At 41.6% G+C, this 25,436-nt stretch overlaps 2 protein-coding genes across 2 annotated transcripts in view; both read right to left on the bottom strand.

Moving 5' to 3' along the window:
• fam171a2a (family with sequence similarity 171 member A2a) overlaps positions 1 to 8,540 on the bottom strand; it is a 38,525-nt gene extending 29,985 nt beyond the window's left edge. Inside the window, exon 1 of the mRNA XM_028987891.1 lies at positions 8,301 to 8,540. Within this exon, the coding sequence (XP_028843724.1) occupies positions 8,301 to 8,472 (172 nt within the window). The 5' untranslated portion in view covers positions 8,473 to 8,540. The remainder of the gene's footprint in view (positions 1 to 8,300) is intronic.
• A 733-nt stretch (positions 8,541 to 9,273) lies between these two features.
• On the bottom strand, positions 9,274 to 25,264 carry itga2b (integrin, alpha 2b). The gene is made up of 30 exons (XM_028987743.1): positions 24,884 to 25,264; positions 24,253 to 24,383; positions 23,970 to 24,067; positions 23,709 to 23,874; positions 23,561 to 23,610; positions 23,328 to 23,373; positions 22,495 to 22,623; positions 22,059 to 22,103; positions 21,935 to 21,978; positions 21,605 to 21,658; positions 21,406 to 21,458; positions 21,065 to 21,276; positions 20,783 to 20,968; positions 18,252 to 18,297; positions 17,781 to 17,888; positions 17,534 to 17,589; positions 17,283 to 17,434; positions 17,073 to 17,183; positions 15,649 to 15,716; positions 13,957 to 14,104; positions 13,720 to 13,812; positions 13,545 to 13,624; positions 12,368 to 12,448; positions 11,818 to 11,923; positions 11,294 to 11,446; positions 10,858 to 10,980; positions 10,396 to 10,512; positions 10,214 to 10,315; positions 9,756 to 9,872; positions 9,274 to 9,663 (listed from the first exon to the last, which is right to left on the bottom strand). Exons 1-30 carry the CDS (start codon positions 25,054 to 25,056, stop codon positions 9,550 to 9,552), a joined length of 3,162 nt encoding a protein of 1,053 aa, XP_028843576.1. The 5' UTR covers positions 25,057 to 25,264; the 3' UTR covers positions 9,274 to 9,549.
• Between the last annotated feature and the right edge of the window lie 172 nt (positions 25,265 to 25,436).

Genomic DNA, 25,436 nt, shown 5'->3' with positions numbered 1-25,436 from the left:
GAGTGTGTGTGTGTGCAAACCTCCAGGCCTGATATTGATTGCCTCGTAACAGGTGTTGCTAGAGTGCAGAATCTGGTCGGGAAAACACCAGACATTTGCAGACGGAGCAGGAGGAATGTGTCCGGAGCTGGCCAGACAGGGGGGTTCCCTCTAACATCACGTATAAAAGCCACCTTAGACGCATGAGGGCCTTCGTGGGGAGTCAGTGGGGGTCGTGTGGTGGGGGGTTCAGTTTGAAGCGGCCTGTACAGATCACACCATCTAGATTCACCCAGAAAGAATAAAAACTGACCAGTACTTCTTTTTATGGAAGTCCTCAAGTGCCTGTGAAATGGCCTGCATAAAAAATGTCTCCTAATATGATTTGTTAGGCTACTCCATCTCACGAACAGGAGTCTTTCCACCTAGATGTTAGCTAAATTCACTTCTAGGAGAGCATTTAAATGGAGAATGGCTTCTTCTGCAGCAATCTTATGTAGAACACCCCAAGTCTATGGAAAGAGAAGTGATAAATCACCTAGAATCACAAGCGGTCTTTTCAACTAAACCAGATGGAACCGCTAGCCCTAGTCCCACTGAGCACAGATAAAGCCCTTCCTGATTTCAGATAGCTTTGCTGTTTTGTTCAGTGAAGGTAATTTTTTTCTCATGATGTCCAAAACATTGCAATAAAAAGTACTCCCAGTCACTCCATGGACATTTGGCCGCTGTGAGAGATCAGCTGAGAGGGTTGTGCGCCTTGATGCTGAACTTTTTGACTGTGACTGATGTAATAAATTGACTCTCAATTGGAACCCCGTGCTCAGCAAATTTACAGTAAGCAATATTTGCACTGGGTTTTGAAACATAAATAGACCTTTTTATCATTTCAATATAATGTCATTCCCCCAATGTGATTATCTGACAACTGTCATGTGACTTCGCTGTGTCAAAAAACAGAAATACTGCAGTCAATACAAAGGGAATTGGAAAAATTGCTCAGCAGAACACGCGGCAGGAGAAAAAAAAAGCCAAGGCTACAAAATTTTGAGCAGGTTCTTCTGTATCAGCATATATGAAACATATTTCTGAAACATAACTGTGTACAGCATGTCTTAATGCACCATCTGCAGAACAACGAATTCGATGGGTTTTATTTTCTGTATTATTCCACATGTCATGCCAATACCCTTATTTGTTCAATAAACATGCTTCCTTGTTGAATTTTTCTGAAGCGCAGGAAAAAACACTGGAAAGCGGGGAAGACGAGGTCTGCGTCCAGAAGTCAGACACATGCTTCATGGGGGAGGAAATAGCTCCACCTCACAAAGGACCTGAGCTGGCACTGACGACGGCATTATTCCTCGCGCAGGCCGGATACATCCCTGTTGCTTTAAAACAGGAAGGGGGGAAAAAAAATACCGAGCCAAAATCCACAATCAATTTCCACACAGATCTCTTTGAGTCGCCACATCCCTAATTAACTCAAACGACATGGGGCTGGCCGGCTCATAAAAACTAATTAGGAAAAAAATGTAAAAAAAAAGGAAAGGAGCTGGCACATGTGCCTGTGGTCAAACTCATCTCTGTTGGGAGAAATTAAGAGCGTGATTCATCAAATCTCGTTCTAGCGCTTTCACTGAGCAAAGTACCGAGAATGGATAGTAAAGACCAAACCGCTTCCTTGCTTAAAAACAAGGTCCTTTCCCGCTCCTACCTTGTTGTTGTATGAATGTATGTCAAGAAGGAGAAGATGAAAGGTCCCCAGCAAAAAAAAATTTCCTGTGATACTTGATGATACAAATATGCAGCCAAAGGGGAAAAAAAGATTGAACGAGTGAAAGAGGGATGGACTGAAGGAGCACTATCTGATTTCCTTGTGTTAATCCTGAAATACAGCTAACCCATAATACCATAATAAAAAACGCTAACCCATTACATACATCTGAGCATGTAATGGGTTATATAAGAATAATAGAATAATAGATTATTCTTGTGGCATGAACATCTATACCTGACATCAAGTATTTGCATTTGAATATCATTCGTTATAAAGAGTGAAGTGTTTTTTTCATCGCAAAACTATGAATGAATGTGAATACATGAGTCCGAAGTGTTGCTCATAAATCTACGTTGGTTCTTAATGAATCCCATTTTGGCTGTTTGGAAATAATAATCAGTAACACTAATTACAACCATTTGGGGAAAATGTGTTTATTCTGATGACTAAAGGAGACGTAAAAGTCTAATAAATAAGGTAACCATGATTCATCACATTTTTCTGCTCCTGTGTTCTCATTATAGAGCTAGAGCCGAGGCAAGCATACACACATACACACACAGAGTCAGTTCAGACAGCTAAAGTACCACTTAACACAGCGCTTGGGCATGTGTTCAAGCATGGAAATAGCAGCTGGATAAGAGTGACTGAATCTTCTCATTGTGTTTCACTCACACACACAGTTGCCATAGTCCTGTGATGGAATGAAAGCTTTTAACCACATCCACACAGAAAATGTCACCAAAAGGCACCTCACTGTAACCTTGGCGACCTTCTGATTAGGGGTCCGCTTCCTTACTCACTAGGCCACCACTACTTCACACACTGGACATAGAACATACACAAGTAGCTTTTTGCTCTGTTTTTTAAGCACTTCAGAAACCAAAAATGGGTGGCAGTAGGCCAGCGGGTAACACACTCGCCTACATACCAGAAGCTCACAAAGTCACAGGTTCAGGTCCATTACTATCATTGTGTCCCTGAGCAGGTCGCTCTGGATAAGAATGTAAATGTAAATCTGTTGATCTTGTGTGTGATCGGTTGTGTGCGATAATGTCATCAGGTTACAACTCTATCTTCTTTTCTGCAGAAAGACCCTGTAGTATGTATTGGTGCTGCTAATAGGCTAATAGGGTGCTGGTCCCCCACGGATGGTCCGTGCTTTTATTGGCACAGGACCAGCCTCCACTCGCTCAAAACCTCTTCCTCCCCCCCTTCGTGGACTCTTTTGGGTGGCACACCGGGAGTCATGCCTTGGAAGGGGGTACTGTCAGGCTCTGGACCAAAAGGGGATAGTCCGGGTCCATGGTTTTGTGTTTGTCTTGTGTTACTATGACTCCTGATTGTTTTCACATGTTGTTTGTTGTGTGCTTCATGTAATAAGGTGGTAGTAGCCTAGTGGGTAACACACTCATATATGAACCAGAAGACCCAGGTTCAAATCCAATGTACTACCATTGTGTCCCTGAGCAAAACACTTAACCCTAAGTTACTCCAGGGGGGACTGTCCCTTTAACTACTGATTGTAAGTCGCTCTGGATAAGGGCATCTGATAAATGCTGTAAATGTAAATATAATAAATCCCATCTTGTGACGTTGTGCATATGCGTCCTCCTTCCTTCGCCATGTTCAGCCATCATGACAACTATGCTCAGTGCCCCCCTATCTGGCATAGGGAAAGATTGTTAACCTTAAAGGCAGCGGAATGTTTGATGTATGAAAATAGTAATCCAGTTTCTGTGATGTTGGTAAATTATAATCTAGGATTGCAGTATTACTGGTGCTGATACTAGGTGATTTACAGCAGAGTATGTATGAAGTAAATGAACGGAGAGTAAACCAAAAGCTCTGTTTCTCTGTGTGCCAGTTCAGCATCACTACTGACCCCTTCCCAACTCCTTTCAAGACCCCTTTTTCGGTATCGTTAGCCACTCCTCCACCCTGTGCAGTGGTTTACCCAGAGCCTGAGAACTTCATTTAGCGCTGACTATCTCAGGCTAAGCTCCACAAGCCCATGTAATCTGCAGCCTCAGCCACGTTCTGCCCGCCCGCCGGGCCTTAAAACCAGATGTGTCAGAGCCAGGCCCCGCCCAGATGTGCACAGCCGCAGTTCAGACTCAATAAGGGCTTGACTCGGGCCAGCTAAAACTTAAGAGGCGGGCTGCGGAGCGTCCTGGCGCGCACACGCTCTTATCACGTCCCCCGCAGACCTTGCCAATTGTCACGGCCGTGTGATTTAGCAGGGTCATACGCCGGTTTTAAAGCTCCATAAATCAGGGAGGTGTAGTACACGGGATACGGCCGGGCTGGTGTCCGACTTCTCGATCCCCCCCTTAAAAAAAAAAAAAAAAGTCAATTGGTCACAGAAGAACGGTGATTTTGCCTCATAAATTTGATTCCACATCGGCTTCCATTTCACTCCGGGTCACATTATCTAAGGGTGGTTGTGGGGTGGGGGGACGTGGCTCACATTCGTTGTTTTTTTTTCAGATAAAATGCTCAACAGTCCCCTTGCATGAAAATGATTGCAAAACGTAGCAAAAATGTTGGCGAAAGGATTACATGAGTTCTACTGAAATCCACTTGAGACACTTAAAGAGCCCACTTTGCTCGGCGTCCAAGCCGTGTAAGATCCATAAATTCTCAAAATCGCTGTTGTTTAGAACTTTTTGGCAGCAGCTGCCAACTCGTAGGGACAATCTGAAAAAGTGCCTACAACCTCGCCAAAAGACTGCAGAGAGTAAAACTCAGGAATGGAAAGTATTGCACACCAGGCCAGTTGCTATTCTAACGCCTGATCACGATTATTTCTGCCTCACTGTAAGAATTCAATTCTATTCATCTCTATGAACAAAACTGTAATAATTTAGTCTCTGTTATTTTTTACTTTATAATGTTTTTAACTGCATGAGTGGAAAGTTGAGTCTGCAAGTCCAACAACCCACTTGTTGAACTTGGGAAGAAAACTGCAGCCGCACTTCCATCCCGGAAACGGGCTGCTGCTGAAGCATGCACACCACCATAAAGGCAAATAGAAATAGACTTATTATGTACTTATTTGTTCAATTATATCATTGCATTGCATGTTTATTCATACTGCATTTGCCAGGGCTTAATGCAAGCGTGTAGGCTATTGAATAAGTTGAATAACGAAAAAAAGATTTAATACAATTTTTGATGGCAATTATTTACATGATAGGCCTATCACATGCTGAATAATTTTAGTGTTTTACTTTTTAATTTTAATCACATATTCAAAGCATAATCTTTTACTTGTAACTGTACTTTAACTGTAACTGGCTTTAAAACATGACTTAGTGACATGATATTATATTTATTACATGAATTAACTGGCACTATAGTACAGGTTGGCCAGGTTGTGTCGAGCTACTGTGTGAATGAATTAATGCACTAATCATGTGGTCAGCTCCCCCGGGGCACATAAAAATGGGAATCAAACTTATGAGTCAGCATTTCTTAACCACCCGGTTTAGCTAATTCGAGCTAATGATACACTCGGAGCATTGCGGTGAGATGCGGTGCTGTCTCCTCCGCTACAGCACCAAAAACAGACAAGGATCCAGATGAATTCTGGGGAAGCAGATGGGGTGACATGCTGACAAATGTACCTTTTACAGCAGCCAGTAATAACATCCAGCGCGCCTGTCTCCTCTGGCTGCATAACTGCATGCCCAGCCTATAAAAAGTACTTTCAAATATACTGGACTGGTTGTGATGCATCTCAGGAGAATATGTGTGGCTTTGCTACAGCCTGCAGGGTCACTTGTGCAGTGACTATTAAGAGGGCCAATTGGCTCTAACCGGTTATGAATTCACACTTCAGTCATCACCACAGTGGCATCGCTTCTGGCATCAGCACCACTCCGGCCGAATACAAACATGGCAACAGCATCATTTCTCTGGCATCCCAAACCATCTGCACACTCTCAAAGCATTTATGCAGGATTATGTTTATGCAGATAATGTTGTGAAATGTGTCCTCTGCTTTTAACCCATCACCCTTCGTATGCAGTGGGTAGCCATGTCAGGCGGACAGGGGGCCGCGTGTGGGGCCGGGGGGGCAGTGCGAGCTTTGCTCAGTCCCCACACCTCAGTGGCACCTTGGCGGTTCGGTATTCGAACTGGCAACCTTGAGATTACGGGTCCGCTTCCTTACCCGCTATCGCTGCTCCTCCGAACAAGCAGACCAGCATTCAGTTCAACTTCGCATGTAATGAAATGTAAATGTAAACTTCGAGTTAACTTCGAACTTTAACTTTGAGTAGGCAAGGTCAGGCAAAAATAATAAAAGTTCCTGTCAGGTGCCCTGGTGACTGGTGGGATTCTAACTTTCTAACTCAGACACATTCTTGAAAAAGTTAAAAGTATTTTATCCTTCAAAGTCATGAAAAATAGAATTTTGTCACAAATAATGGAACTAAAACCAAAAATTAGAGAACTAGTTACTGGATCTTACTGGATAAACCAATTTTTGTCCCCCTGAAAATAAATCATACACCCTCGTTTAACAGTTTGTAGTCATGCGTCTTTTCCCAAGGTCCCGGAGTGAAGACATCCGACTACTTACCCCACCCACCAGACGACCAATTACGGCACGGCTCAGACATGCGTGTCACAAATTAGACACGCGTCTCAAACAATCTCAATGTGACCGTACGGAAAGCTCTTGATCTTTTTATTATTATTACTTTTTAAGTGCTTCAGTTACCGGAGTCTGATTAAATCACAGTCCAATAAACCAACGACCTGCATCTGACATTATAATGCTTCATACAACACTGAATGCATGCACCCAAACACACCCACACAGAGTGTACTGTAACTATATTATTAATGCATTTTAGCAACAGCAGAAATCTGAGTTAGTGGGTCCTATTTCTATTTCTGGTCAATTGAGAAAATTGAGATAAGGAAGACACACTAAAGCGCATTAGCGCTCACCTGCCCGGGGGCAATAATGGAGGTCCAGCAGTCGGGATGCATTAGTGTCCCCGCGCCACTGTGCCCCCCTCGCTTTGGTCCAAATGCGAGGGAAGCCAGAATCGGGTGTCGGGCCGATTAGAACATTCGTGTGCATTTCACGGCACCGACAAAAGGAAAAGAATAATAACGTTTCATGCCTTGGCGGCTGCTCTTGACCAGAGTGCCATCCTTGCCAGTTGGACCTGGTTCTGATGGTGTTGTTTCTCGGCAAAACCTCAAAATAAAGGTTAACAGGTAATATTGATAGAAATAAACTGCCTACAGCATATCTGATAAATGACATAAATATGTATGGACCGCGGTTCCAGAGTGGAGGTGGAGGCCTTCAAGCTTAAGCTACTCTGAAATAATCACGAATGCTGAAAGGCCTGCTTTTAGTCGTACTGTAAGGAAACAAAAAATAAAGATTGCAAAAACTGAACAACTGCTACTGGCTGCTAAGCATTCTTAGGCCCTTTCAACTTCATGCCAATGCCACAGCTACATGGGCGTGAAGATGGGAGAACTTAAAAATGCTTCGCAGCCCGTTGCCTTACATTTTTAAGTTCCCCACTTTTACATTTTTACAGAGCATGAAGGGGCATTCAGCTAGAAAGATTATGTATTAACACTGTATTATGCATGTAATTAATATGCATTTACAGGGTCGTGGTTGCCTTGGGTCAAAACTCACCTACTACAACTGCGTAATAGACAAATCTCAAATTTATCCAAGATAAATTTTGCATAATATGTAATAATAAGGGTCGAATGAGCGCACAATCCAAACACAAACCCGAAATCGACATATTGTGGGTTCATCGGAAGGCAAAAAAGGTGATTCAAGGAGTTCTCCCACTCAAACTTAAATCGAGTGCTGCAGTCACAAGTTTATCGTCTGAAAACATCCCCGGTCAGACAGGCCTCTGGAGATATCCGGCGCTTCATTTGGACGCATTCAGTGAATGGGGCCTTGTAAGTGGGTTCGAGTTAAATCAGAACCTTTGAAAAAAAAAAAAAAAGTTTTGTAGCCCTGTCACATTTTGGGACACGCTCTTCCGGAATAAAAAAGAAGTCTAGTCGTCGCCTGTCCCCGTTTTCCACTCGAATGCATCAAAACGGGTTTACACGGAACAAGCTCAGGCCGAATTAAACCCGAAAAAAAAAGTGTGTCGAGCAGGAATTCCTTCATGATTTGTGTCTTTGGAGAGGAGGATTTACTGGCAATAATTAGAAGATAGAGCCCATATAAGCTGTCGTAAGCGCTTATAACAGAAATATTAGGAATGTTTTAGGCGTTTTGAGTGTGCATAGCGAGGGGGGGGGCGTGTTAGAAAGGTTCTAGTAGACTGGAGGAGTGGGGGGGGGGGGTGTCCATTGTGTCCCAAAGTCTTCTCCGAAACGGAATTGTAAGTGTTGCATCGCAACTGTGTCCAGCGTGGACGCGGACACGCGTTACATAAAAAGGAACTCGAACCCAACGCGTGCGACACGAGCGGCGACATCCACCTCAACCCCTGCGCCGCGCTGCGACACCCCTGTCCCCGAAACTCCTTACCGAGCGGGCCCTGGTCCGGCACGGATTTGGCCAGCGTCCTCCGCGCGTCGCAGAAGAAAAGGAAAAGTAAAAAGAAGGAGCGGGGCGCCCGCGGAGGTGCCATTCTCACGGCGGCACCGCCGTCGGCGCCCCGCGCTCGGCCCCTCGCCCATGGTCCCGTCGGCGGTGGCATTGACTGCTCCGAAGTCTCGTTGCATGAGATGCAACGCGGCCGACGCGTACGGTCCACTCTGCTCAGAGTTCCATTGTCCTGCGTGGGAGGGGACGCTCCCGACGCGGTGATGAACGCGGGCGCCCCCTGGCGCCGCCGAGGCGCAGAGGCGACAACAAACTTCACAACCTGGCGGCCGTGTTGCCAAGTCCACCAAACTTAGGCGGCAACTTTTACATTTCTTCAAACAGGCTTCTACGTCCACGAAGTCATTGTTGCAAATGCGTGTAGAGATGACAGTCCAACGTTATCTAAACACGCATACGTTTTTAAAAAATTATAAAGAAGCTAAATGATCCGTGAAGGTACCGCTTTGCTTGTTTTCTCACGTTTTCTTTTACAAGATTTGGCAACAAGACCATGGTACCAGGGCATTCCCTTTTGGTCTTGACATTGATTCTGTGCAGAAGTCAAGTGAATTGATGAAATAATTAACAGAAAGGTCTTCTGGATGATTCGTCTTTTACCGTAGTTGAACCCAGAGGACCCAGTTGTCAATGACAGAACTTAATTTTAAATAAAACAAAGAAATATGAGGAAAAGAAGCTTGCATAAACATGATTTTATCGCACTGGTGTCATCCTGTGAGCTGAACAATAACAGGAAATTGAGTTCCTTGAGCCACGAAAGAACAATGGTTGCTGACGGACAACGCTGATGCCATCACATGGCCTGAAATCCTTCAACATACAGCACTTTTGTTGAATGCCACACTTGTAATTGCTGGGCTGCTTCCATTGTTATTAACTTCCCTCGAAGGAGAACCCTTAAAATGTTTAATCTTCAATGATGATACAGATAAATAAATGCAATGCATGAAGCTGCATAAATGAAAGGAAAAATGCAATAACACAACAATATAAAAGAAAGCAAAGAACAGCAAGGCATAATGGTTACAACACCCTCTGGTGGATAAATAATAATCAATCGCAATAATGAGTGTTGTTTCAAAAGAAGGAAATGCCAAGCTCAGTCTAGAATATCTTGGTTTAACAGAAAATCTATTTTCTGGGGTGCATATTTTCTCTCTTTTGGTGTTCACATCTCTCCAGCCTGCTGAACGCTGTCACCTTCGTTCTCCGCAGCATTCAGATTTTGTGCATCCTCGTCATCTTCCTCACATGGTGGGCGGTTGCGCTTGAAAAAGCCAACCTGTGAAGACAGCAGGCCAGCCGTGTGAGCACCGGCTTTAATTTCCTTTTATGTCACTGGCCTCTGCTGGGCAGAGAGGAGAAGGACCGCACCTTCCAGAAGATGTAGCTGAGCAGAGCCAGCAGCAAGAGTCCTGCTATGATCGCCGCAACGATCCACCACACCGGCACGTCCTTCTTTTCCTCTTTCCAAACAACACTGGTCTGAGTCTGCCGTGGGGGAAATGAAAGCATATCTTTAATCCACAACCCATTCATCACAATCCATCCAAACAACAAAGACCGGTATGAACTATTTTAGCTTTACAGCATTTATCAAATGCCCTTCTCCAGAGTAACTTACAGGCAGTATTTTCAGGGACAGTCCCTCTGGAGACCCTCAGATTTAAGCAACACAATGGTAGAAAATTGGATTTGAACCTGTGACTTTGTGGTCTTCGAGTCCATAGGTGAGTTTCTTACCCACTAGGCTATAATCAACATATACATGCTCATCTCACATAGTGTGAAGTGGAATATAGTATGAGGGTAACAAAAAAATTTTTTTATACCTCTGCTTGGCCTCTAGGAAGGTCATGTGGCTGGATTTTTGAATGCATACTTTCAACCTGGTAGTATGCAACCGAATGTAGGAAGAAGTTTTCATTTGGGTTCTGATGAGAAAAGTGAAGACGGTGGGTGGGTGGATGATTTATTGATGGATGGATATTTAATCATGACCAATGCCCTATACCTCAAGGAAGTTCTGCACCCACAGCCTGGCCATCACCCTCACTACGGCAATTCCCTGCCTTTGCAGCCCTTCTGCCTCGCAGACCACCTTCAGACATGGATCCCCAGAGGAGCAGTTCTGGGGAGAAGCATGAAATGTGGATCTGATGTACTGTATGTAACCCTATGTAACCAGATGTAACATCTTACGCAGCCTTCTAAGCAATTTCAACAAGACTGGTGTTGATGGTTGTTATTGTTATTATTATATTGCACATTTTTGATAGAAAAATAATTAATTTGGTAGTTCTTCAATTCGCTGCATACACAGCAGCCACAGTTTTCCAGTGCATATGCCTTTATCGCCCCCTTCTGGCAATCTGAACATGATTACAACACTCCAAAAGAAGCATCAAATCATTGGTTTACCATGTCAAAATATATATATATTTTATCACTACAATAAAGACCACAATATCCTTACCACATGAACAGTCTCTTGAGACTTCTGCTCCATGGTATCCTGTGGGTCCGTCATTTCTGTGTCACGCTTGTTTAAATGATGAACCTCACCAGCCAGAGTAAAGTTTTTCTCTTCTCTCACCATCTGCATTGGTTAGTGCGTATATTCACAGAGAATGAAACTGATATCACTGTCTGTGACCAGCATCGGCAGGGTTAATGCAACACTGTCGTGGTCTAAAGTGAAATGCCAGAGCTATTATTTGTGTAATGAATATTGCTTATTGCATTCTGAATGTTTTATCATTCACAAATGAATCTGGGTAATTCAATGAAAAATCTTACGTGGATTCCAACGACATTTAATTGCTCGACATCTCAAGGCAGCGCATAAAATAAGAGGCAACATAAGCCAAAGCACAGCAAGCGCACACTTATCCAATAGGTGTCTCTCTTACCTCATACATATCAACACCTGACTGGTTGGTGTAGCAAGCAAAAAAGTTCTCAGAGTCGATAGCAAATGCATAAAGCAACAGAGAACGTTGCCAGTGCGTGGGGAACTCCATCTCCACCTTGGCATTGACTGTGCTGGGACCCAAGTTCTTTAGCTGTGGTGACATGGACACAAAAACTATGTGTTCAATACAGGAACCTTTTACACTTCTGTGCAATGATTTTTAAGATGCTTTCTAGGATCTAAGGACAATTTAAAATGGTTTGCACATCTCCCCTTAAACCCATTACCTTTATCCAGTCTGCTTTTATGCGTCATATAACAAAATTACGAGAGGATTTGAGAAATAATGCAAGAAGGGATGTTTCATAGCTGTGGAAGTGTAATTCTTAACCTGAATGAAGCAATACAGACCTGAAAGAGATTAGAATGCATCTTGCTGTGAGGTAAAAAAAAAAAAAAAAAAAACATAGGCCCCTGGTGTGTCACTTAAAACTCAAACGCATGTGGAACAGGGTGGCTCACCATATAGACATGCTCCACATACGGCCCCACCTCCTCCAGTGATCGGGGATCTTTCTCTGCCTCCCAGTTAGGAATCGGCAAGACACATTCCACAGGAGACGACCCCCTGTGGAGTTTCCATAATGAGCTCTTCTCTACTCGCCATTCTTTTAAAATACTGAATACGCATGGGAATGACTGAACATAATGTTTCTAAAGGGTCGGAATTCACAGATAAACCCAAGTTGTTCAAGTTGTGTTTTTTGGATCTTTTATAATCATAGCTAGTGGGTCTTTTTTAAATCACACTAGTGCAATGACCTTTAAAGTATTTATTTGTACATTAGGAGTACGCATTTATACAGCCACTGAAAAAGGTACAAATAATGACCTTAAGGTTAAACTATTAGCCATTTTGTGCTATAATGGAGGAAGAGCTATGAACTTGGTTATAGGTTTTGCGTTCAGGCAACTAAGGGTCAAAAATAAGTACCGATTTTTGGCTGGACATACAAGTTATCCTATTAATCTACACATAGCTACCACATTTGAGGATATACAAGAATCTTACCCTTGCATCTGCAGAGTGGCTGAGGCCGAAACATTAATTCTCAAATGGATAATGTTGCTGTCCGGATTCAAGCTGTTTTTGCTGCAGAGTGACAAAACACATGGACAAGCTTCAACAGCATTTATTTCCATCAATTTTCCATGGGATCTGTCCTTTCCGACCTTGTTTACGAAGCACTGACTATGCAAAAGCAAGCACTTGATGTTTAATTCTAGTTGTAGGGGATAAACCCATATTAATGAGCTTGCCACTATCCCTATATAAGGTGATGATGTTGTCCTAACAAGATCTATGACATTGTGTAGCCAGCTTAAATACCATACCGCTAGGAAAATTGTGAAGCTTTAACAAGTCTCGAGGCACTGCCATAAAGGAATGTATTTGTCTTTTATTTATGAAGTCCATCAGCTTTTTAAAAGATGTGCGGGTTCAAAGATTTTTATCAGCACATTCAAGACAGAGTTAGAAAGTTTTGTTTAGGTTGATGCAATTGATTTGCATCGCTGCTGGCAGGACTGTCTTCTATAGGAAAGCAATTATTTACAATGTCATCTGTAGAAAGACATCTTCCATGAAAACAGCTAGTGCAGAACAAGAGTCTGACTCACTGGAGGAAGAAAATTGTTTCTGTAGACACACTATATGGTTTTATTTAGTACGTTTTTTTTGTGTGTGTGTCTTAGTGTGCTGAATTTTACTTGCAGAAGAACTAGACAGCCTAAAGATTCTTAATTACACAATCACTGATTAGGAAACTACCCACTTGTAGAACTGAATACAAGGCCTAGATTTGCATTCAGTGCGTCGTTCTAATTGGGTTGAGATCTAGGTAGTGAAGTGTACTTCGATTTGAGCTTGCTTCTGTCCCACCTTGACCCATGTTATTGTGTGTGTTCTCAGATCATGCCAGGTTTCTTTTTGTTTATTAAAATTCACTCTGCATGAAAAGGTCTCTACACACAGACCCATGTTTCACTACACATATATGCACATATATACACTTCTCCTTTTCCCCATTTCTTTGATGTTGATCCAATAAAGGTAGATGTGAAGCCCAGTAGCATGACATTTTGCTAGAAACTAGGCACAACGGCCGAACTAAAATACAGCCGAAACACGGCATGATGTGGAGTAAACCACATGTGTGCCAGCCACAGTGACTTGGGGGTGTCCTTACCTTTTGATTTGCATCTTGAAGTGCACATCCCTCTCCACCTCTTCGAGCCCAACCAGACTGAACAGCATTCCTGCTTTTATCTGCAGGAGTTTCGTAAAGACACTGGTTGGTAAATATTTCAGTTTGGATACTGGATTGATTGCCACCAAAAAGAAATGGCAGCTCCAAAAGTTACCTTCTGGCCTGTTTTCATGGGGTTTCCTAAATCACACACCACTACCACCGTCATGTTGTCTTTCTTCTGTTTGCATGTTAATCGAGTGAAACCCTGAAACAGAACTCAAAAAACATTTGTTTTGGTTCTTTTCTGTGGCCATGCATTCCTCATTAAACACATCCGGCCCTCCTACGCATTTTATTCACACACAGTTTCATGAGAACAATAGCGATGAAAAAGGATAGTGTCCTTCACCTCTGTGTCACTGGACATGCCTTGGAAGTGTGTGTTGGCCGGTGGGACGATCTGTAGTTCGGTCTCATAGGCTCCCTCTCCCCCGTTCTCCGCCTCAACGATCAGCAGTGCCGGGTTGTCGTCACCAATCAGGAGACGCTCTGTTTCTCTAAGTCAGAGACCACAGGTTCAGACAGCCAGTGGACTCAGGAATGAGCTGCACAAATGTTACTACTGGAAAGGATCAATGAACAAAATAGTTTATTTCACAGACTGATGCAAACATTTTAAAACTATTTCACCAGCCACAGTGACAAGGACAGAACATGTATCAGTTGTATTCATCATGACACAAGAAGTTGATAACAGGCCTTGACAGCTTCAGTGACATAAAACCATGGTTGTGTCAGTCAGACACTTATTCCACATATATTCCACTTATTCTACATATTCCACCTGTCCCATCACAAAAATAGCTGCAGAATCAAAAAAGGTATCGTCATTGTCAATGTCATGGTTCAAAAAGGCTCTAGAATAGCCCACTAGATCGTTAAATTGGTGGGCCAATTATAGCTGTCACTAGCCTGCCAAGCCACTAGAGGGCGCCAGGGCAACCTTGACCTTGCTGTCCTAGAAGGACTATATAAAGAGGACAGTATAAAAGGGCAACGAAGAGCAGGAACCATTGCAAACTCATTTGTCGAGTTGCTGCAAACCGTTTCCCTGGATTGACTTCACGCTGACGTTCTTTGACCTGACCACGCTTCTTGGATTGCCCTCCTGCCTCTTGTGTGCCACTGATGGAGTTTTCATAATGAGCTTCCTCTCGTCCACAACAATGATTTCAGCCCTAACTCTGATGTTACATCTGCTCCCAAAACCACCTACGTTCGCTGTCAGTAAATATAATACAATACATTTGATGTCTTTTATTACATTTTTTTGTCACATTTGTGTTATTTTAGGTCAGGTTCCTTTGTATTAAACATTATAAACTGAATTATGTTTTTAACATGTCAGAAATTATGTCATGAAGCTATAATTTAGATGCATTATTATTATATTGTGAAAATGAGCAGAGAGCATGTTTGCAGCTCAACCTTGCTAAAGATATTTTTTAAAGCTGTGGTGACCACAGGGTGGCGCATGCCACTAAAGGGTAACATTGAAGAGTAACAGATCAGGGGCAAAATATCTGTCAGGCTGCTTTTTTTTTTTTTTTTTTTCTTAGTTTTTTTTCCCTTGTTCTGGAGAAAACATGTTATTACATACTTTGCCATAGTACTTGGTAAGAAAAATAATTATTTATATCACATGGTCAGATGCAACCCACATACCTCAGAGACTGTTGCACACTCTGTGTGTGGATGTATGTGTGTGTGGGCTGTGGATGTAGGTGTGGATATGGGTGTGTGTGGGTGTGTGGGGGCATGGATGTGGATGTGTGTGGGGGTGTGGATGTGGGTGTATGTCGATGTGGGTGGGGATAGATAGAGAGAGAGAGAGAGAGAGAGAGAGAGAGAGAGAGAGAGAGAGAGAGAGACCAATAGAACATGTGTTCTTGTGAAAGACCTTTAAAGGGCATCTCTTAAACCTGGCCTCCATATCCGGATCACACTTGTTTAGCCTTTATCATATGTGACATGTGCAAGTGAATGGGTGCAGAGACAGAGATGAGATGAAACAGAGATGATGAAGGCTTTCCATACTCACGCTGTGGCACTGAGCTTCAGGTCAGGCTCGCAGATGTTATCTTCACCACAATCCAGAATAATTCGGGTCTATTGTGAACACACACACAAACACAAATGTCTTTAATGCAACTGATCTATGCAGGTGGTCAGACTCAGGGGCAGTGGTGGCCTAGCGGTTAAGGAAGCAGCCCTGTAATCACAAGGTTGCTGGATTGAATCCCGATCCGACAAGGTGCCACTGAGGAGCCACTGAGCAAAGCACCATCCCCACACACTGCTCCTCGGGTGCCTGTCATGGCTGCCCACTGCTCACTCAGGGTAATGGGTTAAATGCAGAGGACAAATTGCACTGTGTTCACCGTGTGCTTTGCTGCTGTGTATCACAAGTGACAATCACTTCACTTCATATAATAGATGCATAAAATGTGTAAGTATTTAATTTATATGTACCATTTGTTATTATACTACCAATCTACATACTTATTTATTCTACTCACTGACATTTGACACCAAAACCTTGATTAGGGCTAATGATGATAACAAGGATTGTTATTTCTACATGACAGCATAATTTGAAACTCAAAACACAAAAAAAACTTTGTTATAATCATATTCTGCAATTCTGTTTAGTGCTTGCGACAGCAGTAAAGGACAACTCTAATAATGTACAAAGCTTCCCTTCATCTACCTTCGGCCTGCAGACTTCATCACTTTGATTAATTCCTCCACATTAGAGCACCAGTCTGCCCCAGTACCTCTCATTAGCAGATATATTTGCCGAGTAAACATTTCTCTCAGCTCATTTACCGACTTCTTAAGTATTCAGAATAATTAGCGCATCGCTCTCTCGTGTGTTTACTCAGGTAGCTGAGTCTTCCTCTCTTGCCCAAGGGCAAGCAGAACTCCTTATACTTTCATTTTTGTCTGACTAACTTGGTTACAGTAAACGTCTATGGGTGAAAATTTTTTTTTTCAGTGAGAACAAATGTATTGTACACTCCTAGATGGCAATCGTAGTGACTATTCATGGTCATGTAATTCATTCTATTCATGTATTACAATGTTCAGTTGAAAGGGGAAAAAGAAGCAAAGAAAAAACTCTGTTTTATTCATTAAGCGAACAGAGGGTTCTGTCCTTTGTATTACAAATGGAAAACAAACGAATGGCAAACCTTGTGCAAACACTGAAAGTGCTTCCTCTTCTTCCCATGCACAAAATCCCAGAGCAAACTATCTCTGTTTCAAATAAGTTTGTTTGTGGCTTTTGAGATTTGCATAATATTTCTTAGATCATGGAGCTTATGATTCACTGTGGACTGAGCATTTGTCCATTATCATCTTCCTGTTGTCAAGAGTCATTTCCCCAGTAAGAAAGCATCTAGTGGGACCCATCAGGGGTGCAGGGTCATTGGGAGTGTAAAGATGGCCACTGAGGGAACCTACCTGTGCAGTGGCTGCAGGCTGGCCATGTAGAATTGCCCCAGGGGTGCTGCCCAGGCTGTAATTGACAGAGATGAAGATGGGACTGAGCTTGTCCTTGAACTCGAACTCTTCCTACGACAACAAGTATCACAGGAGACCCTTTTGATGGCTTTCGAAGGAACCTTGCCCACCACCTCATATGGGGGAATGTGGATTGCATGAAAGACCTACCCGTAGGTAGGCAGTCACATTAGTGCAGCTGTCTGCAGCTTGGGTGCTGAATCGAAGCTTGAAGTGATGTTGGGGCTGACTAGACTCCAGGAGCAATGTCCTCCTGGCCAGCATCTGCTTCATCCTGTCCAGCTGAAGCTCTGCATTCAGGTCTGGAAGGGTTGATAAAATATCAACATTTTGTTTCAATGGCAAATGGCAATTACCACAACTGTAATTTTCAACTGAGAAGGTGGGATTGCCGAGATTACCTATAACTGGTGGAATCTGATGACCGGATACACTCATGCACATCATGACAGTGAAGCTGTAAAATGGAGAAAAAATCGTTTGGATTGACTGCTCAGACATCACAATTTAGCAGGAATACAAAAAAAGGTTTCACAAAAAATTATAAATCTTTTCATACTTGAACTTCTAAAGATAAATATACTAACTACAGTCAGGATTTTCCAGATTAATATACCATTTGCTCTCACACATTTGTACTATCCTTACCAAGAGACTGGCTTTTTACTCATGGGAAGCTCACAGGTTTTATCTTCTGGGTTGAGAAAATCAGGGAAGAGTGTGAGCTGGGCCTTTGCATTCACCACTGTAAGAGCCCTACTCAGAGCACACAAAAGTGTAGATTAGAGTATAAAAATGTATATCAAGTGAAATATGACATGTTTGATTGTTTAAAAAATGGAAAATAACAACTTGTGTAAAATTAGAACCAATATTGAATAATAAGGAAAAATATTGTAAAAGATATTGAATGATAATGATGTGTCAGATGAAATTAGATATATTATTGGGGTGTTTCATCAGCTTGGTTTTTGTTTCATGACCTCAGTCAGTTTCATCAACCCCTGGGGGTCCCTTGTCCCCACTTTGAGAACCATCATTCTAGGCTTCAGATTCTGTCATATAATGTAAAAACATGAATCATGATGAACTATGATTAAAAAAGAATACATTTCAAACCTGTACACTGCAATTTTGTTGGCACCCCATGCTCCAACAACGAGGTCTGAGGAAAGAACATGTACAGTAAACCAGTAAATAACTGAGAATTAAGAATGTAAGAATGGACATCACGGGAGCCTGTTTTGTCTTGCATAACAGATGTCTGCAGGGGGAAGTGTAACATTCCTGTGTCGACGGTTGTGGGTGAAGATTCGACACCCCGGTTTTTACATGTCTTTTGTCCGACGTCAACGTGCGAAGTATCAGCCGTCAGGACCGCCCACCCTCTTTGTCTTCACCAAATGGGAGGCACTGGGGGCGTGACATCAGAAACAACAGGTTCTGATTGGTCAGTGACAACTTCCTGTAGGCCAGTGACAACTTCCTGTAGGCCAGTGACAACTTCCTGTAGGCCAGGGGTATAAATGTCTGCACACATGTGGAAAAGGGACCTCTGAGCTATCTTGCTCAGGGGGGTTTCCCTCTCTTTCCCTTCTCTTTCTCTTCTCCCTCTTTACTCTTTCTTCTCATGTTTACTTTCTCTGTAACCTTGGTACCTTTTTACATTCAATATTCACATGTAACTACAATAATTATTTACCGGTGTTAATAAATTAGAAACTGTTCATTTCTAACCTCTGTTGTGCCATGCCTCTTTCTGCCAGGTAACATCAAATTGGAGTGGTTGAATACAGTGCTTTGTGTGGAGGGAGAAAGAGTTTTTTCTACACACTCTATTCTCTTCTCCACACCACATGGTCTTCATAAATGTGCCTTTTTACAAGAATTTCATTACAATATGTATTTTAACATCCATATTCAAAGTCTGACATCCATTATTTAAGCTATTTTAGAGCCTGATGAATTTCAGAATCTGAACTCAGCTACCATTCTTTTTTCTATTTTTGCGACATTGAGCTTCTGTTAAGATGCTTCTTGACATTTTCTGCAGAGTAGACAAGGCTACTTGAATTCCTCTAACAAAGCATATTTCTCTCTTTATTCGTTTTAGCAGCTTTGATCATGTCAAAATTCCAATGTTGCCCACTTCAATCCATTCATTTTTAAAACCAGACATTTTGACATTCTGACTGCTGAAGATATTTAGCAATAGAGACCACCAGCTTCTCCATTTTCCTGACTGATGACTGATGACATACACTTGTGGCTCTTATATTACCACATGCCATTTGTTGATTTCGTTTCTGTTTTACCTCACATTTGTTCAATTTCAGCAGTGAATCTGAACCTTCTTACACTATTGTGTCTCTGCACGAGAAATATGGGCCAAAGATAAGGAGCCCTGTTCCTCAAGATCATGGTCATGGGGTGTGCCCTACAGCAATGGATTTCACGGGAATGAAGAAAATAGATTTCGTACAGGCACAGTGGAACTGATTTGTCCAGTGTCAGAAAAGTAAGACATTGTTAGATTATTCTTGGCGACCACCAAAGTGGGTATGGTAGGCAAGAGCAATTGAGTAATCTGCTAAATGGACCATAAAACATAATGTTAGGTGGCCAGACAGTCCCATTCTACAGCACATCTGAAAGAGCTACAGAAAGAAATGGTTCCCTGTGGCACCCCAGAATCACACACATAGAATCCAAATGTATAGTGAGAAATAAAACAACAACAAAAAATTAAATAAAGATGAAAAGAGGTTGTTCCGTGCAGAGACCATTTGGTCTGAGAGATGTGAGCCAAGGCATCATCTGTAGCCAGAGGGAGAAAAGGGACAAAAAGAGCCATGGGTCACCCTGCCAGAATTTGCTGCCTGGTGTGTCAAAAGCATTGCTGTGTTGGGAACTGATGAGTTGGTTTCTGAGGGGCTTAGAACTCATGCACACTCCTCCATTTATAGACCTCCTCGTGGGATATCACAATAACAAATACTGGCCTTGTGTTGTCGATGTGACCTCACAGTTCTCCCTCCCATCACAGAAGGGTTGAGGTAAAGCAGAACAAAGTTTTGCTTGACAAAAATTTTGAATGACCACAGAGGTTTCTGCTGAGTGCAAGTGTCCTTGAAGAACAGAAACAATGGTGAAAGTGCACTCACGGATTGGTTACAGGGTGTGACTGTGGACAGTTAATGTCATTAAGTCTTGATCTTAAAAGTTTCCTTTTAAAAAAAAAAATGAGAAGGAATAACGCATCCACTTGAATCATTTGGTAACAATGGTAACTAATGGAATTGGACATTTCTTTGACTGCCACACATTTAATGTTACGTCCAGCTAGGCTTAATCACAAACGATGTAAATTATGATGTATGTATGTCAAACTGTCGTGCATTGGTACATTACATGATAACGTAAACAGTAAAGATCTGCTTTGTTTATCGGTATATGTGAGCTGCTTATTCTTAGTAAAAATCACTACAGAAGACCTGGAGAACACATGAAGTTCGCAAATGACATAACTTTATATTCCAACACCAGACTTTTGATGTCTGTCAGATGTTTGCAAGTAGTGTAGAGAACATTTCTGGGGGACAGACATTTGTCACGTCATGGGCTTCCTACAAGCGTATTCAAAAACTCACCTGGGTATCCATTGCCATCAACATCCATGCCGCCCCGAAGGGTGAAGCCAAAAGCTGCTGGGGCATTGATTGAATGGAAAGGGCTCTCCAGGACTTGAACGTACTGCTCAGAGAGCCCTGTGCTCTTGCCCATATAGATGAACACGCGACCGTCTCCACCAGCAGACGGGGCACCCACTGCAATATCTAACCCAAAAACAAGCCATAAAAGGAATGCGTCTTTGGGAGGTAGATTAGCAATTCTGTTTTCTGTTTCATGCAATCAGTGTGAACTCCCCTTACCATTGAAACCGTCCTTGTCCAAATCACCAAGTTGGGCAATGGAACTGCCAAAGCGTCCATAGATGTAGGATCCTGTCAGAGTCTGATCAGGTCGGGAGTTGAACTTGAAGCGTTCCAGCTGTAGGTGCAGATAGACCTGGCCAACCTCACGTAACTGCTGGCCATGCTGATGTTCTATGAAGAGCGGTGCTCCGATCAGAACATCATCCCTCCTTAAGTCCGATGAGAGACAGTAAATTGGGTATGCTAGTATGGTAGAAGCAATTAACTAAATACAAAATAATGAAAATTCTCAATCTGAACCTGCTACTACAATAATTTTTCAAATCCTAATCACCCACCCATCGTTGTTGACATCAGTCACAGCTACAGAATGACCATAGTAAGATGCCACCTGTACAAGGGAGCAAAAAGTTCAAAAACTGGTGCTGAACATAAACAAGAACCTGCGTTTTTAGCCATTTAAAAAAAAGAAAAGAAAAAAAATATTTTTTAAGTAGTCTACAAGTATGATCTGAAAAGATGCTACAGTATTCTCACCTGAAGCCCATTGAACTTCATTTTCAGAGAAAGATTTTCATTGTAGATCCTGACCTGCATTTTTAAATGTGAGAAAAGTAGATCGGGATTTTACTTTTTTTTTTTTTTTTACTGATAACATCAACGCTGTGAACATATACTTTATTCTAAAAATATGAAACCCTGAAGGGGTCTGCAAAACCCAGATTTCAACTGAGTTCTACTGAGTTCAGACAGAACCGACAGCAGGAAATTGGACCACATGTGAAATAAAGACCTAGCCCAATAGTCAAGAAACCCAGAGCTCTGTCAGGAAAGTGAGAAGACAGCAAAGGTCAAAAAGACTCTTACCGTTCCAGCTGTGTGGCGGTCATTGGGTAAGCCGACCAGAAAATCTACAACACAGAAAAACTACAATCAGTACAGATAACTTGACACATACAGAAAATAACAGTCGTGAAGAGCAGATTGTCACCTGACAGTCGTCCCCCTGTAAGGTTGCCAGTAGATACAGAGTAGCCTATGAAAGAGATCCAGTTAGTGTTACCTTAGTGTCACAAAAGTTGCACGGGTTCCTGCTACTTCACAGCCTCTTGGGTCTGGAAATTGTGCTAGAAATAGCATGTTTCATGCCAATCAACTCTACTTAAAAGCCACTGCGTTGTTATTAGTCACTGTACCAAGGGAAGTTAAAATTAATTGGTGCCTCGTGAAAAGAACAGGTGGGATTTGTCCCTACTGATAGCATTTTTTAAAAATAGCTTTGGTTCAAATTCCTTCTGAAGGATCACCAAAATACAGTCTGGGCTAATGACTGGTCCCTTTCTCAAACAGTTATCATTGCAATTAAAAATTCCAGTTTCCAATTCATGATATAAACCTAGTATTGTTGCATAAAACTGCTTTCTCACCAGCATACATGTCAAGATGTTGCTCCATCATTGAGTACTTTAACTCCTTTCCAATCCATTTGGATGCCAGTGGCTGTGTTGTCTTAGCAATCTTCATTATTTCCTCTAAAGTTGCAGTAATGATTTGACCTGTAAAATGGCAATCAACATTACATTGTTAAGAACCAGGTAAGATAAGATGATTCTTTATTAGTCCAACAGAAGGGAAATTTACTTTGTCATGGCAGAAAGTGGACAGTACAAAATAAGATCACCAAAAATAGTACAGACAATATGTCAACTACATTATACAAAGTTCAATGTAGAAAAAAGCAAATAAATAGTCCTAGAAAAATAATGTGAGTTGTAAAAATAAAAAATATGTCAGTATATACATAAAAAAATTATTTGTGAAATTGTACATATGCAAAGTGGGTATGTATACACATATTGCACATAAAAAAAAATGTAAATGGTGTATTGAATGTGTGTGTTTGTTAGTCTCTAACAAGACTAATAACATGTGTGGTCAGCTGTTGTCTATAACATGTGTGGTCAGCTGTTGTATAATTTGTACAATTGCATGTACAAATTGTAATAAACTCAAATGGAAATATTGCAATATGTCAACAATTTGGGAAAAATATTATATTTAATATTCAAAACATTATATTTACACATTATATAAACATTATATTTAGTGTACATCAACATGCATTTCATTTCTGAGCATTTCTTCTTCTTCCATTGCGTTGCCTTTACAAATACACCATACTCATCCAGTTACTTCAGTAGTTCCCAGACTGTTTCAGACTCCCTCAGACATGTTCTAAATGACTAAAGCAAAAACTTGCCTTGAAAGTACAAACTCCCAGGAGCACCAAACCCCACTTTTCCTTCCTGCAGAAACACCATTTGTACAGTATTTTTGATAATTTATCATTTATAATAAAATTTCAGAGTTTTTAATTTACTGAGGTGTCATAGAGTGTCAAGAATTCTGTTTAGGCTTTGAAGGGTGATCAGAGATGGCTTCATCTTTTCAAGTGATTCTAGACTAACAATAAGGAGTGTTCAGTGACTGTACCTTTGTGATTTCAGAACAAAATCCTACTTCACAGTACCGTTTGTCATTGTCTGTCAGTGAATAAAAAATACATTTAAAAACACCATCACTATTAAGAAATGTGTGTGATGCTTGAGCTCTCAGCAACATTAAGTGCAATGAGACATACTGTATGCATTCATAGCATAATAGTGTTCCACAAAGGCATCTCTGCATGGGGAGTAGGTGGACACCTCTCCACTGAGGATATTCTTCACAAAGCAGTTGCCAACTGGAGTGTTCTGTGAGTCATTGTAGCTGTTGATTACGTTCCAGTGGAAGAGTGGAGCACAGGCCTGAGTAATGGAGATGTGATCCAGGGAATCACCGGTAAGTTATTTGTAAGAGGAATTCTCAGTATTATAAAATGGGTTTGACGATCTCATCCTACCACAATGTAGTTGTCTTTGGCTCGGACACTAGCTCCAAACCATTGGTTGGACTTAGATCCCTTCAGAATGAGATCTGCAATCCTGTGCACCTCATCACCTACAGCAACAAAATGTTGGAAAATTGACCATACTGCACACTGTTCACACGTTATTAAAATGTTATGCAGAAACTAAGTTTAATTAATCAATCTGTGTCTTGACATGTGATGTACCACTCTATCTCTGCAGAAAATAACATGTATCAATGACAATATGCCCCACCAGGAAGCAGCTGGATCATACCATTTGGATCAAATTCCAAATTATCACATGCTCCTCCAGCCATTGACCATAGACAAAGAAACACGGATCCCCCACTGTGTACTCCAGCTTGGCTGGAATTGGCCTTGGGTGCTCCCACAACTATGTGAATACTGGATAAAAGGAAGACATGGGTATTAAAACCCCAATCCTTCACAGAATTGGAACCAGGTTATATTGTACCAAAGAGCTAAACATTTCTTCAGAACTATTTTATGTAATCTCAGAAATTTTGCAAATAAATTTTTTTGTTCATATGAATCCATGTGCTATGACTGTATTCCATGATGATCCGTAGACTCCATTTCAACTGACAATAGATGATTCTTAAATTCAAAGAAAGTGAAACATAACAAAAGTTCAGAATAAATCAATACAAATGTTGTCATGATCCGGCATCGTGACATATATCTTTACATAACAATTGTTTAGCCTCTCCCATTCTAACCAAACCCACAGAAATAGGAAATTGATTAAAAAAACAGTCCAAATGTTTTTGAAATATTTTGAAAGATGTTGCTTTTAATAAAAAAAATATATAGATATATATAAAAAATTTGATAGGTGCAATAGACATAATTCTGAATGGTCAACATACAATAGGTTCTCTTACCTCTGGCTGTGCACATGATAAAAGTCCACAGAGAAGCCAAAGTAACTCCCTTCAGGACCAGAGAACACAGTGTAATTGCTCAAGTCGATGTTCAGGGAGTGAAGAATGGGCAGAGCTGTAAAGAACAGCCAGCTGAAGACAGCAACCTCCCGACATCTTCTCTTGACCTTCATACTCTTCGAACTCAAGCGCAACTTTCTGCAATCTTGACACCCTGTTTGACCTCAGTGTTGATGCAACTACTTCCTGTTTTCATGTTCACACTATCCAGTCGGCACTTATGGATCTTTTAATCTTATGAGCCACCACATATTCTTGTGCTTCCTGTAGATATTTATTTTTCTTGCTATGTACCAGCTCAAGGCTTTAATGATGTTCGTGTAATGGTGACTTGAATGGTGCATGAAATGAAAAGTCAATATCAATAAATGCTGATCACCATCATAGTTTCTTAAATAAAAAATACAAAATCATAAGAAGCAGCTTTTTCGTTGTATTGTATATAACGTCACATGAATCAATTCTTTATTTTTGGAATGCAGTGTGTTGTTTT

Source organism: Denticeps clupeoides, chromosome 7, assembly GCF_900700375.1.
Source record: "Denticeps clupeoides chromosome 7, fDenClu1.1, whole genome shotgun sequence".
In the NCBI taxonomy this organism is placed as follows: domain Eukaryota; kingdom Metazoa; phylum Chordata; class Actinopteri; order Clupeiformes; family Denticipitidae; genus Denticeps; species Denticeps clupeoides.
Note: the sequence above shows the minus strand (reverse complement) of the source record. Positions and strands in the feature narration are given on the sequence as shown.

What these genes read in the sequence shown, in the direction of transcription:
- itga2b (XM_028987743.1), bottom strand. Translation starts at nt 25,056, where the DNA reads ATGAAGGTCAAGAGAAGATGTCGGGAGGTTGCTGTCTTCAGCTGGCTG. An exon ending in AGTAAAAAGCCAGTCTCTTG is followed by an intron (nt 17,590 to 17,780) that starts GTAAGGATAGTA and finishes TCCATTTTACAG; the next exon opens with CTTCACTGTCATGATGTGCA. An exon ending in CTGAAGCTCAGTGCCACAGC is followed by an intron (nt 14,105 to 15,648) that starts GTGAGTATGGAA and finishes TCTCTGACTTAG; the next exon opens with AGAAACAGAGCGTCTCCTGA.